The sequence below is a fragment of the Delphinus delphis genome, chromosome 15, assembly GCF_949987515.2.
Source record: "Delphinus delphis chromosome 15, mDelDel1.2, whole genome shotgun sequence".
Lineage (NCBI taxonomy): Eukaryota > Metazoa > Chordata > Mammalia > Artiodactyla > Delphinidae > Delphinus > Delphinus delphis.
Genome location: NC_082697.1, coordinates 51,336,665 through 51,357,703, shown reverse-complemented (window position 1 = coordinate 51,357,703; position 21,039 = coordinate 51,336,665). Strand labels below are relative to the sequence as shown.

At 56.4% G+C, this 21,039-nt stretch overlaps 2 protein-coding genes across 3 annotated transcripts; one reads left to right on the top strand and one right to left on the bottom strand.

Moving 5' to 3' along the window:
* Positions 1–7,163: 7,163 nt before the first annotated feature.
* Positions 7,164–17,107, top strand: PKMYT1 (protein kinase, membrane associated tyrosine/threonine 1). The gene is made up of 8 exons (XM_060031585.2): positions 7,164–7,212; positions 12,662–13,164; positions 14,056–14,549; positions 15,252–15,358; positions 15,492–15,664; positions 15,750–15,907; positions 16,809–16,907; positions 16,991–17,107. The coding sequence occupies exons 2-8, from the start codon at positions 12,814–12,816 to the stop codon at positions 17,100–17,102; spliced, it is 1,494 nt and encodes a 497-aa protein (XP_059887568.1). The 5' UTR covers positions 7,164–7,212; positions 12,662–12,813; the 3' UTR covers positions 17,103–17,107.
* A 30-nt stretch (positions 17,108–17,137) lies between these two features.
* On the bottom strand, positions 17,138–20,855 carry PAQR4 (progestin and adipoQ receptor family member 4). Of its 2 annotated transcripts, XM_060031583.2 has the most exons (3): positions 20,237–20,855; positions 18,645–18,866; positions 18,025–18,461 (listed from the first exon to the last, which is right to left on the bottom strand). In XM_060031583.2, the coding sequence occupies exons 1-3, from the start codon at positions 20,400–20,402 to the stop codon at positions 18,028–18,030; spliced, it is 822 nt and encodes a 273-aa protein (XP_059887566.1). In that variant the 5' UTR covers positions 20,403–20,855; the 3' UTR covers positions 18,025–18,027. The 2 variants fall into 2 exon arrangements, with proteins under 2 accessions (XP_059887567.1, XP_059887566.1); XM_060031584.2 differs by lacking the exon at positions 18,645–18,866 and having other exon boundaries at positions 17,138–18,461.
* Positions 20,856–21,039: the final 184 nt, after the last annotated feature.

Genomic DNA, 21,039 nt, shown 5'->3' with positions numbered 1-21,039 from the left:
CAGGAGACAGCCCTTTGACCCCAACTGAGTCTGGGCTTGCAAGAGTGGGACTGAGCCTCCCTTCCATGAAGGATGGTGACACACAGGGTTGGGTCACCCCATGTTCAGCCTGTCCAAGAGTCCCTGCTGTTTCTTGAAGGCTCAGCCAGGGTCCACCTGCTGCACAAGTCCCTCCCAGCTTCACCTCCATCTCCTGCTCTGCTCCATCTGCACTGACTCTAACTTTAGGGACAGAATCTGGGGGAGGGGGAGCTGCTTAGGGTGCGGTGGGGGCAGGAGTGCAAAAAGGGTACCTGGAGGTTAGTAAGCACTCTCCATTCCTCAGGTGGGCGGATGAGCCTGGAGCTGGGGCCTGGGCGCAGGGGGCTTGGTGGGGAGCCAAGCACGGGAGACCCAGAGAGGTAGGCCTGGGAAATGCCAGGAGTTGGGGCCTGGACCCCAGCCCAGGTAGAGGGCTGAGGGGGTGGCTTGAGGGGCCTTTAGCACAGCTGCATGTTCAGAAGATGTCTGACCCGCAGGTGCCTGGCCTCCCTTCAACTGGCCTCCCCCAAATTCCCACCCTGGCAGGTGGTGCTGTTGTGAGCAGTTGGCAGGGAGCCTACTGACACGGGCTGTGCCATTTTAGGCGATGCGCTCCTTGGGCCTCCAACTTGCACTTCCGACACCCCAGCTGTCACCTTGCCCTGGGCTCCCAGCTCTGGCGCCTCAAAGTTGCTCCTCTATTCGGAGGCTGGGCCATGTCCCCTCACACCTAGGGGCAAAAGGTAGCCCAGGACCTAGCTCCATCAGGGGCTCTCTCAACCCACTCTAAGTGGTCCATGTGCTCTCAGGCTGTCCTGCCAGGGTGGGGCTGGGGGTAAGCTGAGGGGACTGGCCTTGCCGGGGGTCGGGGTGGTGGCATTGCAGGGGCCGGAGGTGCCCAACTGGGCCAGGCCCTAGTCCTGAGCGGAGTCAGCTGGCCCAAAGCCCCAGACTGGTTGGCATTTTTCACAGGCCCATGCCAGCACCCAGGCAGCCTGGCAGTGGTGGCGGGCACTGGCTTTCCCTCTGGCAGTGGCCAAGCAGGCGCCCAGACTGTACCTCCTGCGAGGCCTCTCCTAGTCTCCCCGCCTGCCTCCTCCTGGGCCAAGCTTCCCTGGCGCCCTGCAGGGTGGGCCATGTGTCTGTGTGTCTGGGTCTGTGCAGGGGGCCCTCAGCTATCCCAGGTCTGAAGCAGACACCTTGGGCCTAGACTGGCGCAAGGTGGGCAGACAGCGAAGTGGCATATGAGGTAACAGGGGCTGCTGCTGCCCAGAAGTGTGTGGATGAGCAGAGGGCAGAGGCCTGTGTACTGCCCGGCCTCGAATCCCAGCCCCGCTGCTTAGTTGTAAAATCTGTGCCAAGTCCCTTCTCTCTGCCTCTGTTTCCCCATCTGCAAAATGGGGTGAGAAGTAGCTCCCCCATTTTAGAGGAGAGTGAACAGACTCAGGAAAGTGGGATTTCTGCTCAAGCTCCCAGCCAGATGGAGCTGTTATGTGAACCCGATCTGCATCTGAACCCAGCGCCCAGTCGGCTAATCATAGGCCACTTGGTCACCGTCCGTGAGTGGGCCAGGGAGCCGGTGCCTGTGGCCATGGGGCAGAGCAGGTGGTCTGGCAGGAAAGCCCTCCCCAGGGAACCTGAGTGGACCATCCCAGCTGCCCCCAGCTGTCAGGAGTGGTTGAGGCCAGGGGCCACCCCTGAGCCCTTCCCAGCAGCCAGTAAAGGTCCAGCCTCCAGGACTCCAGGTCTTGGCTACCTGCCAGGTGGGGCAGGAGGTGGGCCTGTGGGGTGCTGTGCTGGGGTGCCTGGCTGAGGGGACCCAGCTCGAACAGAGGGGTCTTGTTCATGGGTGGGTCTGTGCGGGGGAGGTGGGTGCCCCAGGCATAGTCACATCACATGTGCTCTCATGTGAGTGTGCTCCCATGAGCAGGCCCTCCTGTGGGAAGCGAGCAGCAAGGGTGCAGCCCAGCGTGTGTGTGTGGGGGGGGCAGAGGGGGAGGTGCTGGTGACTTCAGCCCAGATCCCTGTATTGGCCACCTCTAGGACACCTCTGTCACTCCCAAGCACGTGCACTGTGCAAAGCTGACTTCTATTAACTCCCTCTCCTACCTGTCAGATTTTTTTTTTTTTTTTTAATGTGGTACGCGGGCCTCTCACTGTTGTGGCCTCTCCCGTTGCGGAGCACAGGCTCCAGACGCGCAGGCTCAGCGGCCATGGCTCATGGGCCCAGCCGCTCCTGGGCACGAACCCGTGTCCCCTGCATCGGCAGGCGAACTCTCAACCACTGCGCCACCAGGGAAGCCCTCAGATTATTTTTTTAAAAAAACCTATGCCAGGGACTTCCCTGGTGGTCCAGTTGTTAAAACTCAGCACTTTCACAGCCTATGGGCCCGGGTTCAATCCCTGGTTGGGGAACTAAGATCCTACAAGCCGTGCAGCATGGCCAAAACCAACAAACAAAACTTATGCCATTGCAAAGTGTGCACAAGACAGAAACATACAGTATAATAAGTACCTATAAAGCACAGAGGTCAAGAAATAGAACACAGCCAGCTCCCCAGAAGTGTCCATCACAATCGCTTCTTTCCTGTTAGGGTAGCCATGTTTGCACATGTGGCCGTCTTTTCCTCATCTTTCTTTCTTTCTTGTTAATTTATTTACTTACTTATTTATTTATTTTTGGCTGCATTGGGTCTTCGTTGTTGCTCGTGGGCTTCCTCTAGTTGTGGAGAGCAGGGGCTACTCTTTGTTGTGGTCCGCGGGCTTCTCATTGCGGTGGCTTCTCTTGTTGCAGAGCACGGGCTTTAGAAGCATGGGCTTCAGTAGTTGTGGCTCACATGTTCTAGAGTGCAGGCTCAGTAGTTGTGGCACACGGGCTTAGTTGCTCCACGGCATGTGGGATCTTTCCGGACCAGGGCTCGAACCTGTGTCCCCAGCATTGGCAGGAGGATTCTTAACCACTGCGCCACCAGGGAAGTCCCTTGCCTTTCTAAAGTCACATTAGTCCAATTTTGTGGCCCCATCCCTGGTGAGTGGTGAATGCGGTCTTGGCGGGCCCGCGGTGCTATTTCTGTGACAGGTCACACGGGGGCGCGCTGTTCAAGCTGGCTATCACCTGGATGTGCGGCCAGGACCCGGGGAGTCCAGAGCCTGGGCAGGGGTTGGGGGGCTTCCTCCTGGACCGAGCCTCTGCCAAGTGCTCTGGTCTCAAACCTGTGACCCCCCCAGGTGGGTGCAGAGGTCCTGGGTCTGAGTCTTCTCCAGGGGCCTCCTTTAGGTCCAGGCAGGTGCTTTAAGAACTGCAAAACACTATATGCATGAGGGAGTGTTACTATTATTAAAAAGTGAGTAAGTTCCTACTGTGTGCTTGACCCTGTCCTTTATTCACATGCACTTTCTCATTTACTGCTCATACACCCCAAGGAGGAATGAACTATTATTATTATCCTCATTTTACAAATGTGGAAACAGGCCCAGAGACATAAAGCAACTTGCCCATGATTGCACAGCTTCTGTGTGGCAGAGTTGGGTTAGAGCCTTAAATTCCCTGACTCCATGGTCGATGCTCTTACCTGCTATCTGTACTTAACTTTATATTAAAGCATGTTTGTGAATTTAAAAATTATTATTTTAAAATTTATTTATTTTATTTATTATTTGTTTTTGGCTGTGTTGGGTCTTTGTTGCTGCACACAGGCTTTCTCTAGTTGCGGCGAGCGGGGGCTACTCTTCGTTGCAGTGCACGGACTCTAGGCGCATGGGCTTCAGTAGTTGCGGCACACAGGCTCAGTAGTTGTGGCTCATGGGCTCTAGGGCTCAGGCTCAGTAGTTGTGGCGCATGGGCTTAGCTGCTCCGCGGCATGTGGGATCTTCCCAGACCAGGGCTCAAACCCGTGTCCTCTGCATTGGCAGGTGGATTCTTAACCACTGTGCCACAAGGGAAGTCCCTAAAAAATTATTTTTTAAGTCATTGTGAATTAGACGTTCGGACCTGAGCCCAGGACTCCCGGAGATGGGACTGGCAGAGGGGCTGGCAGCTGGAGAGGGGCTTGCCTGCTCCCTGGGTCTCCTGGGGACAAGCCTGGGGTCTTTAACAAGGATTCAGCCTGAGTGACAGGGGCTGGCCCGTGGCTACCAGATATGCTAATGCAAAGAAGGGCACACGGAGGGGGTGCTGCAGCCCCCAGAAAAGCTCTGGGTCTTGGGCCTAACCCAGGATTCCAGGCCCTCCAGCACTGGTCCATGCAGTGGAGAGTGTTCCCTGAAGGTATAAGCACCACAGTGAACTGGGAGCCCTGCAGTCCATGACCTTTCAGAGACTTGGGGAGACAGATGATCAACAAATAAACTGATAGACGATAGAATTTCAGATAGAGATAAATGCTATATGAAAATAAGGTGGGGGACTGCCCTGGTGACGCAGCAGTTAAGAATCCGCCTGCCAATGCAGGGAACACGGGTTCCAGCCCTGGTCCGGGAAGATCCCACATGCTGTGGAGCAACTAAGCCCATGAGCCACAACTACTGAGCCTGCGTGCCACAACTACTGTAGCCCACGCACCTAGAGCCTGTGCTCTGCAACAAGAGAAGCCATGGCAGTGAGAAGCCCGAGCAAGGAAGAGTAGCCCCCGCTCGCTGCAACTAGAGAAAGCTCACGCGCAGCAACAAAGGCCCAGTGCGCCAAAAATACATAAATAAATAAAATTTTTAAAAAAAAGAAGAAAAGAAGGTGGGAAAGGAGACGTGATGAGATGGGGAGCTTTCTAGGGAGGGTGGCCTGGAAGAGTGACTCCCCTCGATCCTGTTAAACAGATAAAAAGTCCCCTCCGATGGAGGAAGAAGCAACCCCCCTGCTAAGAAATTTAAGGGGATCATGCTATTTGAACCTCCAGCTCGGTGAAGGAAGCATAATCAGCTCCACTTTTACAGGAGAGGAGACTAGTCTGAAGCTCAGAAAGGCCCAGGGCCTTCCCAAGGTCGTTCAGCCAGGAAGGGGCTGAGGGAGGTTTGAGCTGTGCTTAAGTCTCAGATCCAAAGAATGGGAATGGTTGCCTCGGAGGTGGCCGAGGCCTGGAGACAGGGAGGCTTCCTGGAAAAGGCATAATTTTCTGGTTCACGAAGCCGCGCGTTCCGCAGGTGGAGGGTGTGTGTGGGTGTGTGTGTGTGTGTGTGTGTGTGTGTGTGTGTGTGTGTGTGTGTGTGTGTCGCGCGTTCCGCAGGTGGAGGGTGTGTGTGTGTGTGTGTGTGTGTGTGTGTGTGTGTGTGTCGCGCGTTCCGCAGGTGGAGGGTGTGTGTGTGTGTGTGTGTGTGTGTGTGTATGTGTGTGTCGCGCGTTCCGCAGGTGGAGGGTGTGTGTGTGTGTGTGTGTGTGTGTGTGTGTGTGTGTCGCGCGTTCCGCAGGTGGAGGGTGTGTGTGTGTGTGTGTGTGCGCGTATGTGTGTGTGTCGCGCGTTCCGCAGGTGGAGGGTGTGTGTGTGTGTGTGTGTGTGTGTCGCGCGTTCCGCAGGTGGAGGGTGTGTGTGTGTGTGTGTGTGTCGCGCGTTCCGCAGGTGGAGGGTGTGTGTGTGTGTGTGTGTCGCGCGTTCCGCAGGTGGAGGGTGTGTGTGTGTGTGTGTGTGTGTGTCGCGCGTTCCGCAGGTGGAGGGTGTGTGTGTGTGTGTGTGTGTGTGTGTGTGTGTCGCGCGTTCCGCAGGTGGAGGGTGTGTGTGTGTGTGTGTGTGTGTGTGTGTGTGTCGCGCGTTCCGCAGGTGGAGGGTGTGTGTGTGTGTGTGTGTGTGTGTCGCGCGTTCCGCAGGTGGAGGGTGTGTGTGTGTGTGTGTGTGTGTGTGTGTGTGTGTGATCCCCACCGCATCCCCAGTACGGTGCAAGGCAGGCATGAGGAGGGAGCACTGAGCCCAGGGCATTCCACCTCGCCGGGACCCCGGAGGCGGCAGCGACTTCCTGTGCAGCCCCAAGTGACCGCCTCTTGGGGCTACACCTCCGGGGCGAAACGCAGTGACCATTCCCTTTATAGATGCGAAAACTAAGGCAGCCCAGCGAGGGCCGTGGGTGCCGGCACCTGGGTCTGGAGGTCGGTCGACGCCCGGAGGTCGTTCGGGGTCCTGGGAACCAGGCGGGAGTACCCAAGAGCAGGCTCAGACCCAGTGTGGCGCCTCAGCCTCTAGGTGGCACCGCGTAGCCACACCCGACCTGGGCCAGCACAGAGAAGGTTTCGCGCCTGCGCAGTGAGAGCGCTCGGCCGCGGAGCCGGCGGGGCGGGGTCGGAGGCGCCCACGCAGGGACGTTGGGGCGGAGCCCCAGCAGGCTGTGCGCCTCTGACAGGCTGCACCGGGGGTAAGAGGCGTTCCTGGGCGGGGCCTCGAGGCCGGTTTGGAATTTTTGGCGCGAGCCGTGTCCGCGCGCGTTCACGGGCCGTTCCCCCTCCGGAGAATCCTCCCGCCCTGGCTTGGGGAGCGGTGGGCCGAAGACCCCGGACCGCTCCGAGAGCTCCTGTGCCCTCCGCCGACCCGGAATCTGGGACCTTGCTGAGCTGCGTCCCGCCCTCCCGCCCCAGGTGAGCCCATACCCGGCCCTGAAGGTTCTCGGGCGGGATCGCCCTCTCCTCCCTTCTACCTTCCTCGCGAGCAACTCCTTGCCCCCTGACAGTCCTTCTCCGGATCTGCCTCACCCCCAACCCCTCCCGCCTCCTTCCTCACCTCTCCGACAGCCCCACCCCTCCCTGGGCCAGCCCTGCCGCGGGCGGCTCCGCCCACTTCCCCTCTAGCGGCTCCTGCCCCTAGACGGTCCTTGCCCTCCTCCTTTCCCGGCCTCCCTCTTTTTCTGGGAGCCCCCTTCCACAGCGACTGCTCCCCCTTTACTCGTCCCTTCCCAGGAAAAGCCCCCACCGACCTTCCATCTACAGCCCCTCCCCCGTGACAGCTGGTCTGCTCAACTTTATTCGCCAGGGTTTCCCCACGCCCGCGGAGGTGAATCAGCTGTGGCCCTGACCAGGAGGAACTCACAGTCTAGTGCGATAGACCGTGGTCAGCAGATGTGTCCTGCCCAGTGAGAGGGTGAGGCCCCTGAAAGCTGCAGAGCTCATCCCGGCCTGGCTTCTGCTCAGGGCCACCCTGGATTCACCGGGAGCCCCTGCTTCTCCTCCCTCCCCATCCCACCCCCAAAGCTGTTTGGCCATGCCAATGGTGCTAGAACGTAAGTGACATTGGGATGATCTGAGAATTGGTTTAAGATACAGGTGCCCAATGTCCCTGAATGTGATATGGCTGGGCCCGGAGGCTCTACTTCTAACCAACACCCTAGGGGTTCCTGACACCCTGGTCCCTCACTTTGAGAAACTCTGGGATGGGATTCCTGAGATGCATAGAGGCAGAGGGAGGGTACCCACAGGCTGGCTGTAGGGTGAGTCTTCCCATGCAGGCCCCTGTGGGGTCCCTCCCCTCATGCCTCACTTTCCTAGGCACTGGAGAGTACCCTTCAGATGACTGCTCCCTCCAGTTTCAGTCACTGACTCACCCCCTGCTAAGTATGGAATCTTTTGATACACTGTGGCTCCTCTCAAAATTGGACTTCTCTCCTTTTTTCCTCTTGTTATTCTTTCAATTATAACATTATAGCAACACAGCAGCCCTCTTTGCTCCAATACAAAAGTCACTTACACCCGTGGGACCACTGTATTTTGTGTGTTCTTTCAATTACTACTCAGAGCGTTATTTATTATATATTATTTATTATATAACAGTTACTGAGGGATCTGCATGCCAGACACTAGACTAAGGCTTCCATGAAGTTAGCATTACAGGTCCACAAACCCCTGAGGCCAGGTGTGTTTCAGAATTCAAAATGTCTCCCATTTTAGAAAGCTAATAGGGTACGTGTAACATTTATATGTAACACCATCCATTCATGGGTCTGGGACATCATTTCATAATCAAACACATTAATATTTCTGTCAAGAAATATATTATTATTTTACACTTAGAGGGAAGAATAGGCCAGGTCAGATTTTTCTGCTAAATGAGGTTTGCATGTAGATATCCAGTTGTCCCAGCACCATTTGTTGAGAAGACTGTTTTATTTCTGCTCAATTGTTTTGGCACCCTTGTCAAAATCAATTGACTATAAATGTGAGGGTTTATTTCTGAACTCTCAATTCTATTTCGTTGATCTTCATGTCTATCCTTATGTGAGTACCACACTGTTTTGATTACTGTAGCTTTGTAGTAAGTTTTTTTAATTAATTCATTTGTTTATTTTTATTCATTTATTTTTGGCTTTGTTGGGTCTTCATTGCTGTGTGCGGGCTTTCTCTAGTTGCGACAGGGGGGCTACTTTTCATTGTGGTGCGCAGGCTTCTCACTGCAGTGGATTCTGTTGTTGCGGAGCGTGGGCTCTAGGCGCACAGGCTTCAGTAGTTGTGGCATGTGGGCTCCAGAGCACAGGCTCAGTAGTTGTGGTGCACGGGCTTCATGTGGGATCTTCCCCGGACCAGGGATCGAACCCGTGTCCCCTGCATTGGTAGGCGGATTCTTAACCACTGCGCCACCAGGGGAGTCCCGCTTTGTAGTAAGTTTTAAAATGGGGAAGTGTGAGTCCTCCGACTTTGTTTTGACTCTTTTGGGTCCTGTTAATTTCCATATGATTTTTAGGATCAGTTTGCCAATTTCTGTAAAGAAGCTACCTGGGATTCTGATAGTGATTGTGCTGAGTCTGTAGATCAATTTGGAGAGTATTATCATTTTATTTATATTGTCTTTGGATCTATGAACATATAATGCCTTTCCATTTATTTAGATCATCTTTAATTTCTTAAAGAAATTGGGGGAAGAAAGAAAAGCAAGTGTATATGTATAATTGTTTTACATTGACCTTCTTTTTTACCATTTCTGGTTCTCTTCATTTGTTCCTGTGGGTTTGAGTTACCATCTGGTGTCATTTTCTAGTCCAATATAATTTTGTTCCCACACACTTAAATCTTTGTGCTGTTATTTGCAAGTATATTACATTTCTATATATTATATGCCCAACAATACAGTTACATACATAGTTTATACAGTTGCTTTTTAAATCAGTTAAAAGAAGAAAGGAGAAAAATATGCGTTTATACTGTCTTTTATATTACATAATTACCTTTACTGGTGCTCTTTCTTTTTTTCATGTATGTTTGAATTACTGTTTGGGATCACATTGTTTCAGCTTGAAGAACTTCCTTTAGTTTTCCTTGTAAAGCAGGTCTGCTAGCAATGCATTCTTTCTGTTTTTGTTTATCTGGGAATCTCTTTTTTGCCTTTATTTATTTTATTTATTATTTTTTTTGCAGTATGAGGGCCTCTCACTGCTGTGGCCTCTCCTGTAGCGGAGCACAGGCTCCGGACACGCAGGCTCAGGGGCCATGGCTCACGGGCCCAGCCGCTCCACGGCACGTGGGATCTTCCCAGACCAGGGCACGAACCCGCGTCCCGTGCATCGGCAGGCAGACTCTCAACCACTGCGCCACCAGGGACGCCCTCTTTATTGTCTTTATTTTTGAAAGATAGTTTCATTGGATATAGGATTCTTGGTTGACAAATTTTCCCCCTAGTGCTTGAATATGTCATCCCACTTCCTTCTGGCCTCCATTGTTTCTTTTGAGAAGTTAACAGTTAATCTTATGGGGGGGGCTTGTCAGTGATGAGTCATTTTCTCTTGCTCCTCTCAAGATTTTCCCCTGGTTTTTGGTTTTCAGCAGTTTTAATATGGTGTGTCTCTGTGTGGATCTCTGCATTTATCCTACTTGAAGTTCATTGAGCTTCTTGGCTATGTTAATATTTTTAAAATCACATTTGGGAAGTTTTAATCCGTACTTTTCCAGCTCCTTCTCTTCTCTCCTCTGGTGTACCCATCATGCATATGTTGATTCACTTAATGCTGTCCTAACATTTCTCTGAGATTTGGTTCCCTTTTCTTTGTCTGTATTTCAGATTGCATAATTTCTATCAAACTATCTTCAAGTTCACTGATTATTTCTTCTGCAAGTTCAAATCTATTGTTGAACCCCTCCAGTGAATTTTTTCATTTCAGTGACATTGTACTTTTCAACTATGCATTTGGTTCTTTTATAATTTCTATCTCATTATTGATATTCTCTATTTAATGAGATGTTGTCATTGTGTTTCCTTTACTTCTTCAAGTGTGGTTTCCTTTGGTTCTTTGTACATATTTATAGTGGCTACTGTGAAGTTTGTCTGTTAAATCTGACATCTGGTCTCTCTTACAGGGAGTTTTTGCTGTATGTTTTTTTTCCTGTGTATGGGTCACACTCTCCTGCGTCTTTGCATATCTTGTAATTTTTCTTTGACATTTTAGATAGTATGTTGTAGCAACTGTGAATATTGGTTCCTCACCCTACCCCTGGGGGCTTGGGATTGTTTTTGCTTGTTTAAAGTGGCTGGACCACTGTAGTGATGTCTCTTTCCTAAACAATGTGAAGCCTTTGACTTTGCTCCTCAGAGGGCCCAGCCTTGGGCATGTGCACAGTCACCCTGGGACACTAGTGGTTTTAGGGGGGCTCTGTTTGTCTTCTCCCTGATCATACCCAGCTGTCAGGCCCCACCAATTGCTGGATGATTGCTCTGTTGTTTTTGACAATGCCCTGGAACATCAATTGCTCCATAGACTGATCCAGTCAAATTTGGGCTTTAAAGGGGTAGCTTTTTTTTTTTTTTTTTTTTTTTTTTGGCTGCGTTGGGTCTTTGTTGCTGCGTGTGGGCTTTCTCTAGCTGTGGTGAGCGGGGGCTACACTTTGTTGCGGTGCTTGGGCTTCTCATTGCCGTGGCTTCTCTCATTGTGGAGCACAGGCTCTAGGTGCATGGGCTTCAGTAGTTGTGGTGCATGTGGGATCTTCCCCGGACTAGGGCTCGAACCCATGTCCCCTGTATTGGCAGGCAGATTCTTAACCACTGTGCCACCAGGGAAGTCCCTAAAGGGGTAGCTTTGGAGTTCAGTGTTTAAGGTTTGTTCTAACCTCAGGAAGCCTCTTCTTAGCTGTCTCTTTCCCCAGTTCTCTCTGGTAAACTAGTTGTCCTGTGGTTCACTTGTAGTGCAAATGGAGGTATCGGCCTCCTCCTAATTGCTTAGTACCAAAACCTCCACTGATTTTGAGAGGGCCTTTAGGCTTGAACTTCTCACACTCTACTTCTAATCAAGTCACATTTTTGCAGGGAGAGCTTTGGAGCTCTCTGTTTCATGACCTGCCTCTCCCCGGGCAGAATCTCCTGAGCCACAGCTCTGGAGCTGGGGACAGGGACAGTGGTGCCTGTCTCTCTGAGTAGGGGCTGGTGAAAGGAGGAAGCCCCCAGCCTCTCTGCTACACTCAGCTGAAATTTAGCCTCTGCTACATGGAGCTGGAAGCGAAACCCCACTAACTGAGTTTTAGCACCTTAACTACGAAAAAGGAAGCAAGAAAGAAATTTGAAATTCAGACTTTCTTCTTCTTTTTTTTTTTTTTTTTGCGGTACGCGGGCCTCTCACTGTTGTGGCCTCTCCCGTTGCGGAGCACAGGCTCCGGATGCGCAGTCTCAGCTACCATGGCTCACAGGCCTAGCCGCTCCACGTCATGTGGGATCTTCCTGGACTGGGGCACAAACTCGTGTCCCCTGCAGCAGCAGGCGGACTCTCAACCACTGCACCACCAGGGAAGCCCTTTTTTTTTTTTTCAATATATAAATTTATTTATTTATTTATTTTTGGCTGCATTGGGTCTTCGTTGCTGCACGCGGGCTTTCTTTAGTTGCATCGAGCGGGGGCTGCTCTTCATTGCAGTGCACGGGCTTCTCATTGAGGTGGCTTCTCTTGTGGAGCACGGGCTCTAGGTGCGCGGGCTTCAATAGTTGTGGCACATGGGCTTAGTTGCTCCGCAGCATGTGGGATCTTCCCAGACCAGGGATCAAACCCATGTCCCTTGCATTGGCAGGTGGATTTTTAAGCACTGTGCCACCAGGGAAGCCCTAGACTTTCTTTTTTCCTTTGGAATTGGAGATAAAGGATAGCAGACCTGTGTTAACATTTCTACCTTACAGTCTTGGAAGAGGTTGGATTTTTTTTTTTTTCTGGTTGCACCAGGTCTTAGTTGCGGCCAGAAGCCTCCTTAGTTGTGGCATGCAAACTCTTAGTTGTGGCATGCATGTGGGATCTAGTTCCCTGACCAGCGATTGAACCCGGGCCCCCTGTGTTGGGAGTGCGGAATCTTAACCATTGTGCCACCAGGGAAGTCCCTGGATTTTTTCTTTTTAAGTTTTAATTTTTATTTATTTAGTTTTTTGGCCATGTTTTATTTATTTGTTTGTTTGTTTGCCATGCCACCCTGCTTGCGGTATGTTAGTTCCCCAACCAGGGATTGAATCCTGGGTCATGGCAGTGAAAGTGCCGAGTCCTAACCACAGGACCGCCAGGGAATTCCCCAAGGTGGGATATTTTAGGGCCAAACAAGGCAGAGATGTGCACACAGGTATGGTCTGGCTCCAGAACATGCCTTGGTTTAACCTCTGCTGGACTGTGGGAACCTCCAGGACACGACCCTGTGGTTTTCAGTCTATGTGTCTCTAACCCCCAAGGTGCAGGTGACCACCTGCAGGCGTGCATACATTTGTATACCTTTTTCCACCAGGTGCTTGTTGTGCCCACCGCCTCCATGCCTAAAGCAGAGTGTGTGTGTGTGGCGTAGACTCGGCTCTCTTCTGCAGCCTCTTTGGGGCCATAGGACCAGGTGCTGTTTTGAGTGACACACTGTTCTGAACTCTGGGGGCTCCTGTGCTGGACATGCCTGTGCCCGAAGAGGGCACCCCGCCACCCCTGAGTGGCACCCCCGTCCCGGTCCCAGCCTACTTCCGCCATGCAGAACCTGGCTTCTCCCTCAAGAGGTCTCGGGGTCTCAGTCGGAGCCTCCCACCCCGGCCCCCTGCCAAGGGCAGCATCCCCATCAGCCGCCTCTTCCCTCCTCGGACCCCAGGCTGGCACCAGCCCCAGCCCCGGCGGGTGTCGTTCCAAGGCCGAGCCTCCGAGCCCCTGCAGAGCCCCGGGTATGACCCGAGCCGGCCGGAGTCCTTCTTCCAGCAGAGTTTCCACAGGCTCGGCCGCCTGGGCCACGGCTCTTATGGAGAGGTCTTCAAGGTGAGTCAGTGACAGCTCCCCAGGCCTGTCTGGGGTAACCCCCTGCCGCCTCGCCACCCTGGCTGGGATGGGACAGTGTCCTGGGAAGCCTGTTCCCCTCCTTTCCCCTGACGGCCCACCTCTTGGGCTGGCAGGCTCCCCTCAGTGCTGGACTTGGCCGCTTTCTCATAACCCCACATGCAGGCCCCTCTGAGGCCCCCTCAGTACACACTCTCCCCTTGTCCAGAGCCTGGCACGCCTTGCGATGGCTCCCACCTGCCACCTCCTCCTGCCTGGTGCCAGCCGTGTGGGGGTCTTGGCAAGCTCCACAAGGCCCCGGAGCCAGGCCACCTCCCGCCCCCAGTGCAGTGCCCACCCCACCTCCCTCCTGCTGCAAGCACTCAGGCGACACCTCCATGCCACCTTTTGTTTCTTAAAATATATTTTCCAATCATGTATATTTCCTCTAAAAATGGTAGTTTTCCTTACACAAGTACTACATGAAGACAATTTTGTTAAAAAGTACAGAGGCCCCTAGGTCAGGGGAAACCACGGTGATTCTCAGGTGGGCGTTCTTCCTTCCAGTCTTTTCTCTGTACTTCTCTGGAATTGACCAGATAGAAACAAACCCATCTCATATGCCGCATGGCAGACCACACTGCCTGTGCTGTTCTGTAGGCAGCTTTTTTACTTAACGCATTCTCCTGGGCTTGTACTTAGAGGTCTGCCCTGTCTCTTCTTTCGCTGGGTCTCCAGCAAACCAGCACCTGGGGTGGAGGTTTGTCCAGCTTTGCTTTTGCACACGTGGGGGTCACTCTAAGGTAGCTGCCATGCCATACCTTCCGCACACGTGAAATCTTAACAGAATCATCTGGGTTGTCCTCCTGAGTGGTTGTTCCCCCTCGCTTCCAGGTGCGCTCCAAGGAAGACGGCCGGCTCTATGCCGTGAAGCGCTGCATGTCACCTTTCCGGGGCCCCAAGGACCGGGCCCGCAAGTTGGCCGAGGTCAGCGGCCATGAGAAGGTGGGGCAGCACCCATGCTGCGTGCGGCTGGAGCAAGCCTGGGAGGAGGGCGGCATCCTATACCTGCAGACAGAGCTGTGTGGGCCCAGCCTACAGCAGCACTGTGAGGCCTGGGGCGCCAGCCTGCCCGAGGCCCAGGTCTGGGGCTACCTGCGGGACATCCTGCTGGCCCTGGCCCACCTGCACAGCCAAGGCCTGGTCCACCTTGACGTCAAGCCCTCCAATATCTTCCTGGGGCCCCGGGACCGCTGCAAGCTGGGTGACTTTGGGCTGCTGGTGGAGCTGGGTGCATCCGGAGCTAGCGAGGCCCAGGAGGGAGACCCTCGCTACATGGCCCCCGAGCTGCTTCAAGGCGCTTATGGGACAGCGGCAGATGTGTTCAGGTAGGGCTCGACGTGGGAGGCTCTTCCTGGTGGGCGGGGGAGTGGTCAGCAGAGGGTCACCATCCTAGCCCAAAGTCAGGAAGACTTGCTGGGAGATGCTTCCCCAAGGGGTTGGGGGTCCCGCCGTCTAGTTGAGAGGGGTCTGGAGAGTTAAGCTAATCAGAGAACCCTCTGGAGCCACTTTACCTGATTCACTTGTCTCTTCACTCATCTCACCACACCTCCAAGGGAGGGACTATTATTACTCCATTCACAGGGGAATTGGGCACAGCAGGTTAAGGGACTTTCCCCCAGTCCACAGTGAGCAGGTGGTGAGGCTGGGCCTGGACCAGGCGCTGGGTTCCAAGGTCCATGCTGGTCACCACTGCTCTGCTTCTGACAGTAGCATCCAGTCACATCAACAGGATGATGAGAACATCACTGTTAACAACAGCGACCAGAGTGCCAGTCCTGTTGGGGCGGGGTGGGGGGGTAGGTGGTGTGTGAGCTACGCTGGGCCCGAGGTCTGTGCTCCATGATATAGTCCCCATCATCAGCCCTGCCGAGACCTTCTTAGGGCCCCCAGCCCCTCCTTCCCCACCTCCCTGGCTCATGGTGGAAGATAGCATCCCTTTCCTACCCTTCTTCTTGGGGGTAGCCTGGGGCTCTGGGTTCTGTGTTTCGAAGTCAACCCTGCCCCTCTTCTGTCCCTGTCCCTCCCAGCCTGGGTCTCACCATCCTGGAGGTGGCGTGCAACATGGAGCTGCCCCATGGTGGGGAGGGCTGGCAGCAGCTGCGCCAGGGCTACCTGCCCCCTGAGTTCACTGCTGGTGAGTGGGAGGAGAGGATTGGAGGGGATGCACTGCCACAGGGAGGGCAGGCTCTCATGGGGGGTGGCTGGTGGCAAGGGACTGCCAGGCTCAAGGCCCCATCACCTCTGATGTGGCCCTGCCCCGGGGACAGGCCTGTCTTCTGAGCTGCGTTCTGTCCTCACCATGATGCTGGAACCTGACCCCAAGCTGCGGGCCACAGCCGAGGCCCTGCTGGCCCTGCCCATGCTCAGGCAGCCGCGGCCCTGGACCGTCCTGTGGTACATGGCTGCCGAGGCCCTCAGTCGAGGGTGGGCCCTGTGGCAGGTAAGCCAGGGAAGGTGATGGGCGGCCCTGCTCTGTTCCTTGGCCCAGGGTCTACCTAGCCTCCCTCGGCCCCCTGTCCCCACAGGCCCTGCTTTCCCTGCTATGCTGGCTCTGGCACGGGTTGGCACACCCTGCCAGCTGGCTGCAGCCCCTGGGTCCGCCGGCCACCCCACCTGGCTCGCCGCCCTGCAGCCTCCTCCTGGACAGCAGCCTCGCCAGCAACTGGGATGACGACAGCATAGGGTGGGTGAGGACTCTGGGCAGGCGGCTGGGAGTTGGGGGAGACGGGCCGTCAGCATGGCCAAACCCCATGCCCGAGGCCCAGGCCCCAGCCCCACGGGAATTAGTAGTGAACCGGCATTCCTCCCACAAACCTGGCCCCCATCAAACGCCGGGAAGGAAACCAAGGCTGGTGGGGGTGCGGCCTGGCCTAGTTTGAATGCAGTTGTTTCTTCTAATCTCAGTGTGTGGACCAGGGGCCGTACGGAGCAGGGCGAACTGGCAACCTCACAGTGAGGGTGCTGCCATGCTGGGGAGCAGCACAGGGGCCACAGCACCTGCTGGGAAAGGCAGGCGGTGCAGCCCTCACCCCCCAGAGGCTGCCAGTACCCAAGGGCAAGGTGTTATCCTTCCTCTTAGGGCGCAAAACCCCCAGAGCCTGGTGAGCTCCCGCCCTGGGAGGAATTCCTTAGTCCCACGTGCCTGGTGGCCAAGTGAGAGGCTGTAATTAAGAAACTACTGCAAAGGAAACTACAAGCTCAGGGCAGACAGTTCTCAGAAGGAATCACGCCATTAACCCCTTCCTTACGAGAATGTCACCCCATTGCCATGGGGGCGCTTTATAGCAGGCAAAGTGCCAGATGAGCTTCAGATACCACAAGGTCATTTCAAAGTCAGCTCAGTCAGAGCCCATGTGTTCTGAAAAGGGACAGAGGTGGCATTTGAGTGTGGTCAGGTAGACTTTAGAAGTTGTCAGAGTGTTCTTTCAATGTCCACCAATGCCCATTGTCCGAGAATGGCACCTGCCTGTGTCAGGCAGGAGCTCGGAGCCCGCACAGGGTCAGGATTGGTGTTGCTGCTCCCACCCAGCCGTGGCCTCCTCCCTTCCCCTCAACACCCTGCTTGTCTTGCCTACCCCCCGCAGGCCCTCGCTCTCTCCAGAGGCCATCCTGGCCAGTGCTGCCGGGAGCACCTCCACCCCCTGCAGTGGCTCCCCTGCCTCCCGGGGCAGGTACACGCTGAGGTGAGCGGGCCCAGGGTCCCAGGGGGTGGGAGGGGGCAGCTTTTGGATCCTGAGAGTCATTTCTCTTTCTTCTCTCCCCCTAGGGATTCTCTGGACCTAAGTGACATTGACTCAGAGCCTCCACAGGGCACCTTCCCCGCCTTTGAGCCTCGGAACCTCCTCAGCCTGTTTGAGGACTCACTGGGCCCAACCTGAGCCCACAGGCCCAGGCTCGGCACTTTTAACCTCTTAGCCCCTTCCCTCCATCCTCCTGGAGGCTGGGGTCCATCTGGAAACTCCAGTGGGCCCTTCTGCCTGGCCGTGTCTAATAAAAGGTATTTGAATCTTGGGAGTAACCAAGCTTGCTTGCATGGCAACACGGCGCTTACTGACGTTGCCCAGGGTCTGAGGCCCCTGCGACGGCCCAAGGTTGAGCTCTGCTGCAAGGCCCCAAGCCCCAGGCTGGCAGATTGGAGCTGGGAGTCACCCACTGTGTGGAGCAAAGATTTCCTGAGCAGGCATGTCCCTGCTGGGCAGGTCAAGCTTTCAGAGCACTCAAGGTGGAGGGTGCCCTCAGTCCAGTGGGGCTTGGGTCCGGGGCCATTCAGCTCTTTACATCTCTGTGCCAGTTGCTTGGAAAAAGCAGCAGCCACCACCCTCCTGCCCCTAGGTCCTGGGATAAGAGGCTAGTCCTGTTGTCCAGACCCCTCATTCCAGTCTCTGGACAGCAGGGAGAACGGGCTGCTGGGAGGGCCAGCATGCAGGGTGGACAGACAGAGGGCAGGAGGCTGGGCTAGGCAGCTGTGAGGTGCCTTATGTGAGGGTCAGGGTGGGTGATGGCTCTGGGCTGGCAGGATCCCAACTGTCCCTTTGGCCCAAACCTCACAGGTCACAGAGGGTAAAAACAGGCCCAGAGAAGGGAAGGTTTCCTTTCAGCCTATAAGTCCCGTGGAAGAAGGCAGGAAGGGGAAGTGGAGATCCAACGTGTGAGTAAAAGAGGCTAGTCCACAGGGAAGAATGGATGAACAGACGAGGGCTCCCCGCTAGGAAGTCCCATTTGCTGGAAGCATCCAGGGAGCCAGCATGGTGCTGTTGGCCCTAGAAGACTGTGAGCAGGCCGGCATGGCGGGCGGGAGGTGGCTCAGTCCAGGGGGCAGATGTGCCGGGCGGCCCAGAGCAGGTCAGGCACGACGCCAGCGTGCAGCTGGAGGATGGAGCCCACGCTGAGCAGGTGCATGATCTGGTGTGAGTTACCCCAGTAGTCGAAGCGGCCCGGTCCCCAGCGCTCTGGCAGGCGGGCCACGTTCACCAGCCCCCCAAGCAGTGCCAGTGCATCCATGCGCAGGTAGCAGCGCAGGGAGCCTGGAGCCCCAGAGCCCAGCCCCACTCCCCGGGCCCCAAACATCAGGAGGCGGGCGCCAGCCTGCCAGCCAAAAGCGCGGAGCCGGCTACTGGTGGAGGGGGCGGTGAGGGCCCGCCAGCCTGCCACACCCGACAACACGGTGTAGGCCACCAGGGCAGCTGGGCGCAGCCAGGGCCTGCAGGCCAGGGTGCAGTGGATGATGGGCAGGGCCCCTGCACAGAGGAGAGAGGCAGGAGAGGGCACATCAGTCTGGGGATCCACCTGCCCTTGTCCCTTTTTTTTTTCTTCCAGTTTCCCTGATACCTGCCCTTTCTATCTCAGGCTCATGTGAGTGTACCCAACCCCCAGCTCCCATCCTTCAAGCCCTCCGCCCCCCACCCCATCCCTTGGCTCACCGAGGGTGTTGACGAGGCAGACCCCACACATATCCAGGGCAAGGAGCCGAGTGTACACAGGGCTGCCCCCTTTGTGGCACATGAAGAGGTGATAGAGCACAGAGCCTGCAGGGGGTGCCAGGCAGGCTACACAGTGTGTGCCCCACAGCCAGCCATCCTTGCCCAGCTGACCCCAGGGCAAGGTCATGGGCAGCAGCACCAGGAAGCCCAGCAGGGCCAGCCCTGGGGGAGGGAGACAGTTTTCCATCAGACAGCTTCAGCAGTGAGGACAAGTCATGTCCTCAATGAGGCCACACGCTAGAGGGATGGGAGCAAGACAGGTCCTGACAAGGCTGTTGGCCAACTCTTGGCCGGCCCTGGACAGAGGCAGGCTCTGGGCTTTCAGTAACTTTATTTAGCAGAGCTCACAATAGTTCTGGGAAGGGGAGACCATTATTCCCACTTTATAGGTGAGGAAACTGAGTAACCTGCCCCAGGGAACCCCAGCAAGTAAGCAATGAAGCAGCACAGAGCCCTGGGCAGTCTGACTCTCAAGCTGGTCTCACCCTTGCAGCCACCACACCACTTCCCAGGAAAGCAGGGGGCCCCCACTCCCCAATCTGGCCTAGGTATATATCAGCAGAAGCCAGAGGGGGCATGATCTCAAGGTGAGTTCTGAATCCGACATGTAGGCAATGACAACAGATCCCAGGGCCACTTATCTTGCTCCTGCCAATCCCTATGTCCTCTCCTCTCCAGAAGGGACCAGACAGATGGAGGCTGTGGGCCTTTTTGTCCACCAGAGCAGGTGAGGCCAGGCAGGGCAGGGGGCTGAAAGAACCCTGTTCCATCTTCTACCCAGGCACCTTTTCAGGGAGTTCCAGTCCTCCCAGTCCAGGTCTTCAGAACCATTCCTACCACTTCCTGCAGGCACTTTGGCATTGCCCTCACATGGGTCAAAGGTCGGCACTGGCAGGCTGTGGCCGCTGACTGCCCACTCTTGGCAGGGTCTAGCCAGGCCACAGTCCCCCTGGGGGCAGGTACCAAGGCTGGTCCCAGCGCACTCAGGGCACCTCTATCCACCCGGGTAGGCCAAGGACGGGCAGCGCTGTGTCAGCACAGTTCCGCGGGGCCGCGGAGGAGGGGCCCGGGGCGGGGTCGGAGGGGGGGAGGAGCCGCCACCAGGCGGAGCCCGGCGGCTGGGCTGCTATGGGCGGGCGGGGGCGGCAGGGCGGCCGGGGCCTAGCTTCTCCTCCTGGGCCCCTCCTCGCCAAAGTCAACACCCATCTCCGGGACGGGTGCTGGCGGTAGAGGGTGCCAGGGCGCAGGGATTACGAAGCGGCCGGAAACCAGATTCCTTATTCCCAGGGCTCAGAGGGATTAAGCGGATTCGGTCTCCGACTCTGCTTCCCTAGCCTGCCCCGGGGGCCCCGCCGGGGGAGCAGACGCGGGCAGCGACGATCGGCACAATGGCAGCTTTGTCACCACGGCTCCTGGCCGTGCCAGGGCCGGGGCAGCCCAGGACCTGGGCGCTGGGGCTCTCCTCGGCCTTCGGGCCCCCGGTCCGGCGCGGGCAGGGCTGCCGCGGATGGGGGATGAGGGGCGCGGCTCACCGTGCGTGTAGATGTTGCCCAGCTCGTTGTGCATGTAGAAGAGGCTACGCAGGCAGCCCGAGCCGCTGCTGGCCGGCCGGTAGCCGGTGAGCACGAACTTGTTGAACTGCAGGTGCGGCGGCGAGCTGGCCCAGTCCAGCAGGCGCGGCCCGGCCAGGAACGCCATGGCCCGGCCGGGCGAAGTCGGTCCGCGCTCCTCTTGCCCCCGGGTCTCCTCAGCGGGCCAACAGCACCCGGAGCCTCATCCCTGCGCCCGCCCACCTCCCAGTGCTCGGTCCGCGCACGCGCTGGTCCGGGGGTCCCGGCCCGTGCCCCGCTGCGCACGCGCGGGCCCCGCGACCCCACGCCTGGGCGGAGGCCGGGGACGCACAGGAATCCGGAGCGCAGTGCGGCTGGCAGGCGCTGTGCAGGGACAGCTCGCGGCGGCTGCTGTGGCGGCGGCAGCGGCCAGTAGTCTCTGGGCTGCCGGGAGGACGGGCGCGGCCGGACGCGGGAGGGGACGCCAGGCTCCGCCCCAGCTGCTCGCCCCCGCCATCCCGCCAGGGTTTCGCGCTCTGGGCTCCTGACGTCGCGGCTGCGAGGGCCAATGGGCGCGGCCGACTGGGAGGTTCCTCCCGGCAGCCGCCCAGACCTTCAGCGTCTTAGCATAATATATGCGGTCCCAGTCTTATTTGCATGGGGTTCCTGTTGGATTGGGACCCGACTTTCTGGGTCCCGGTGGCTCGCGTTCCCTTGCAGTTTGCGCCCGGGCTTTTCGCGCTACCCCCAGGTTGACTCACCCTTGGGCCTTCACCCTCCCGGGC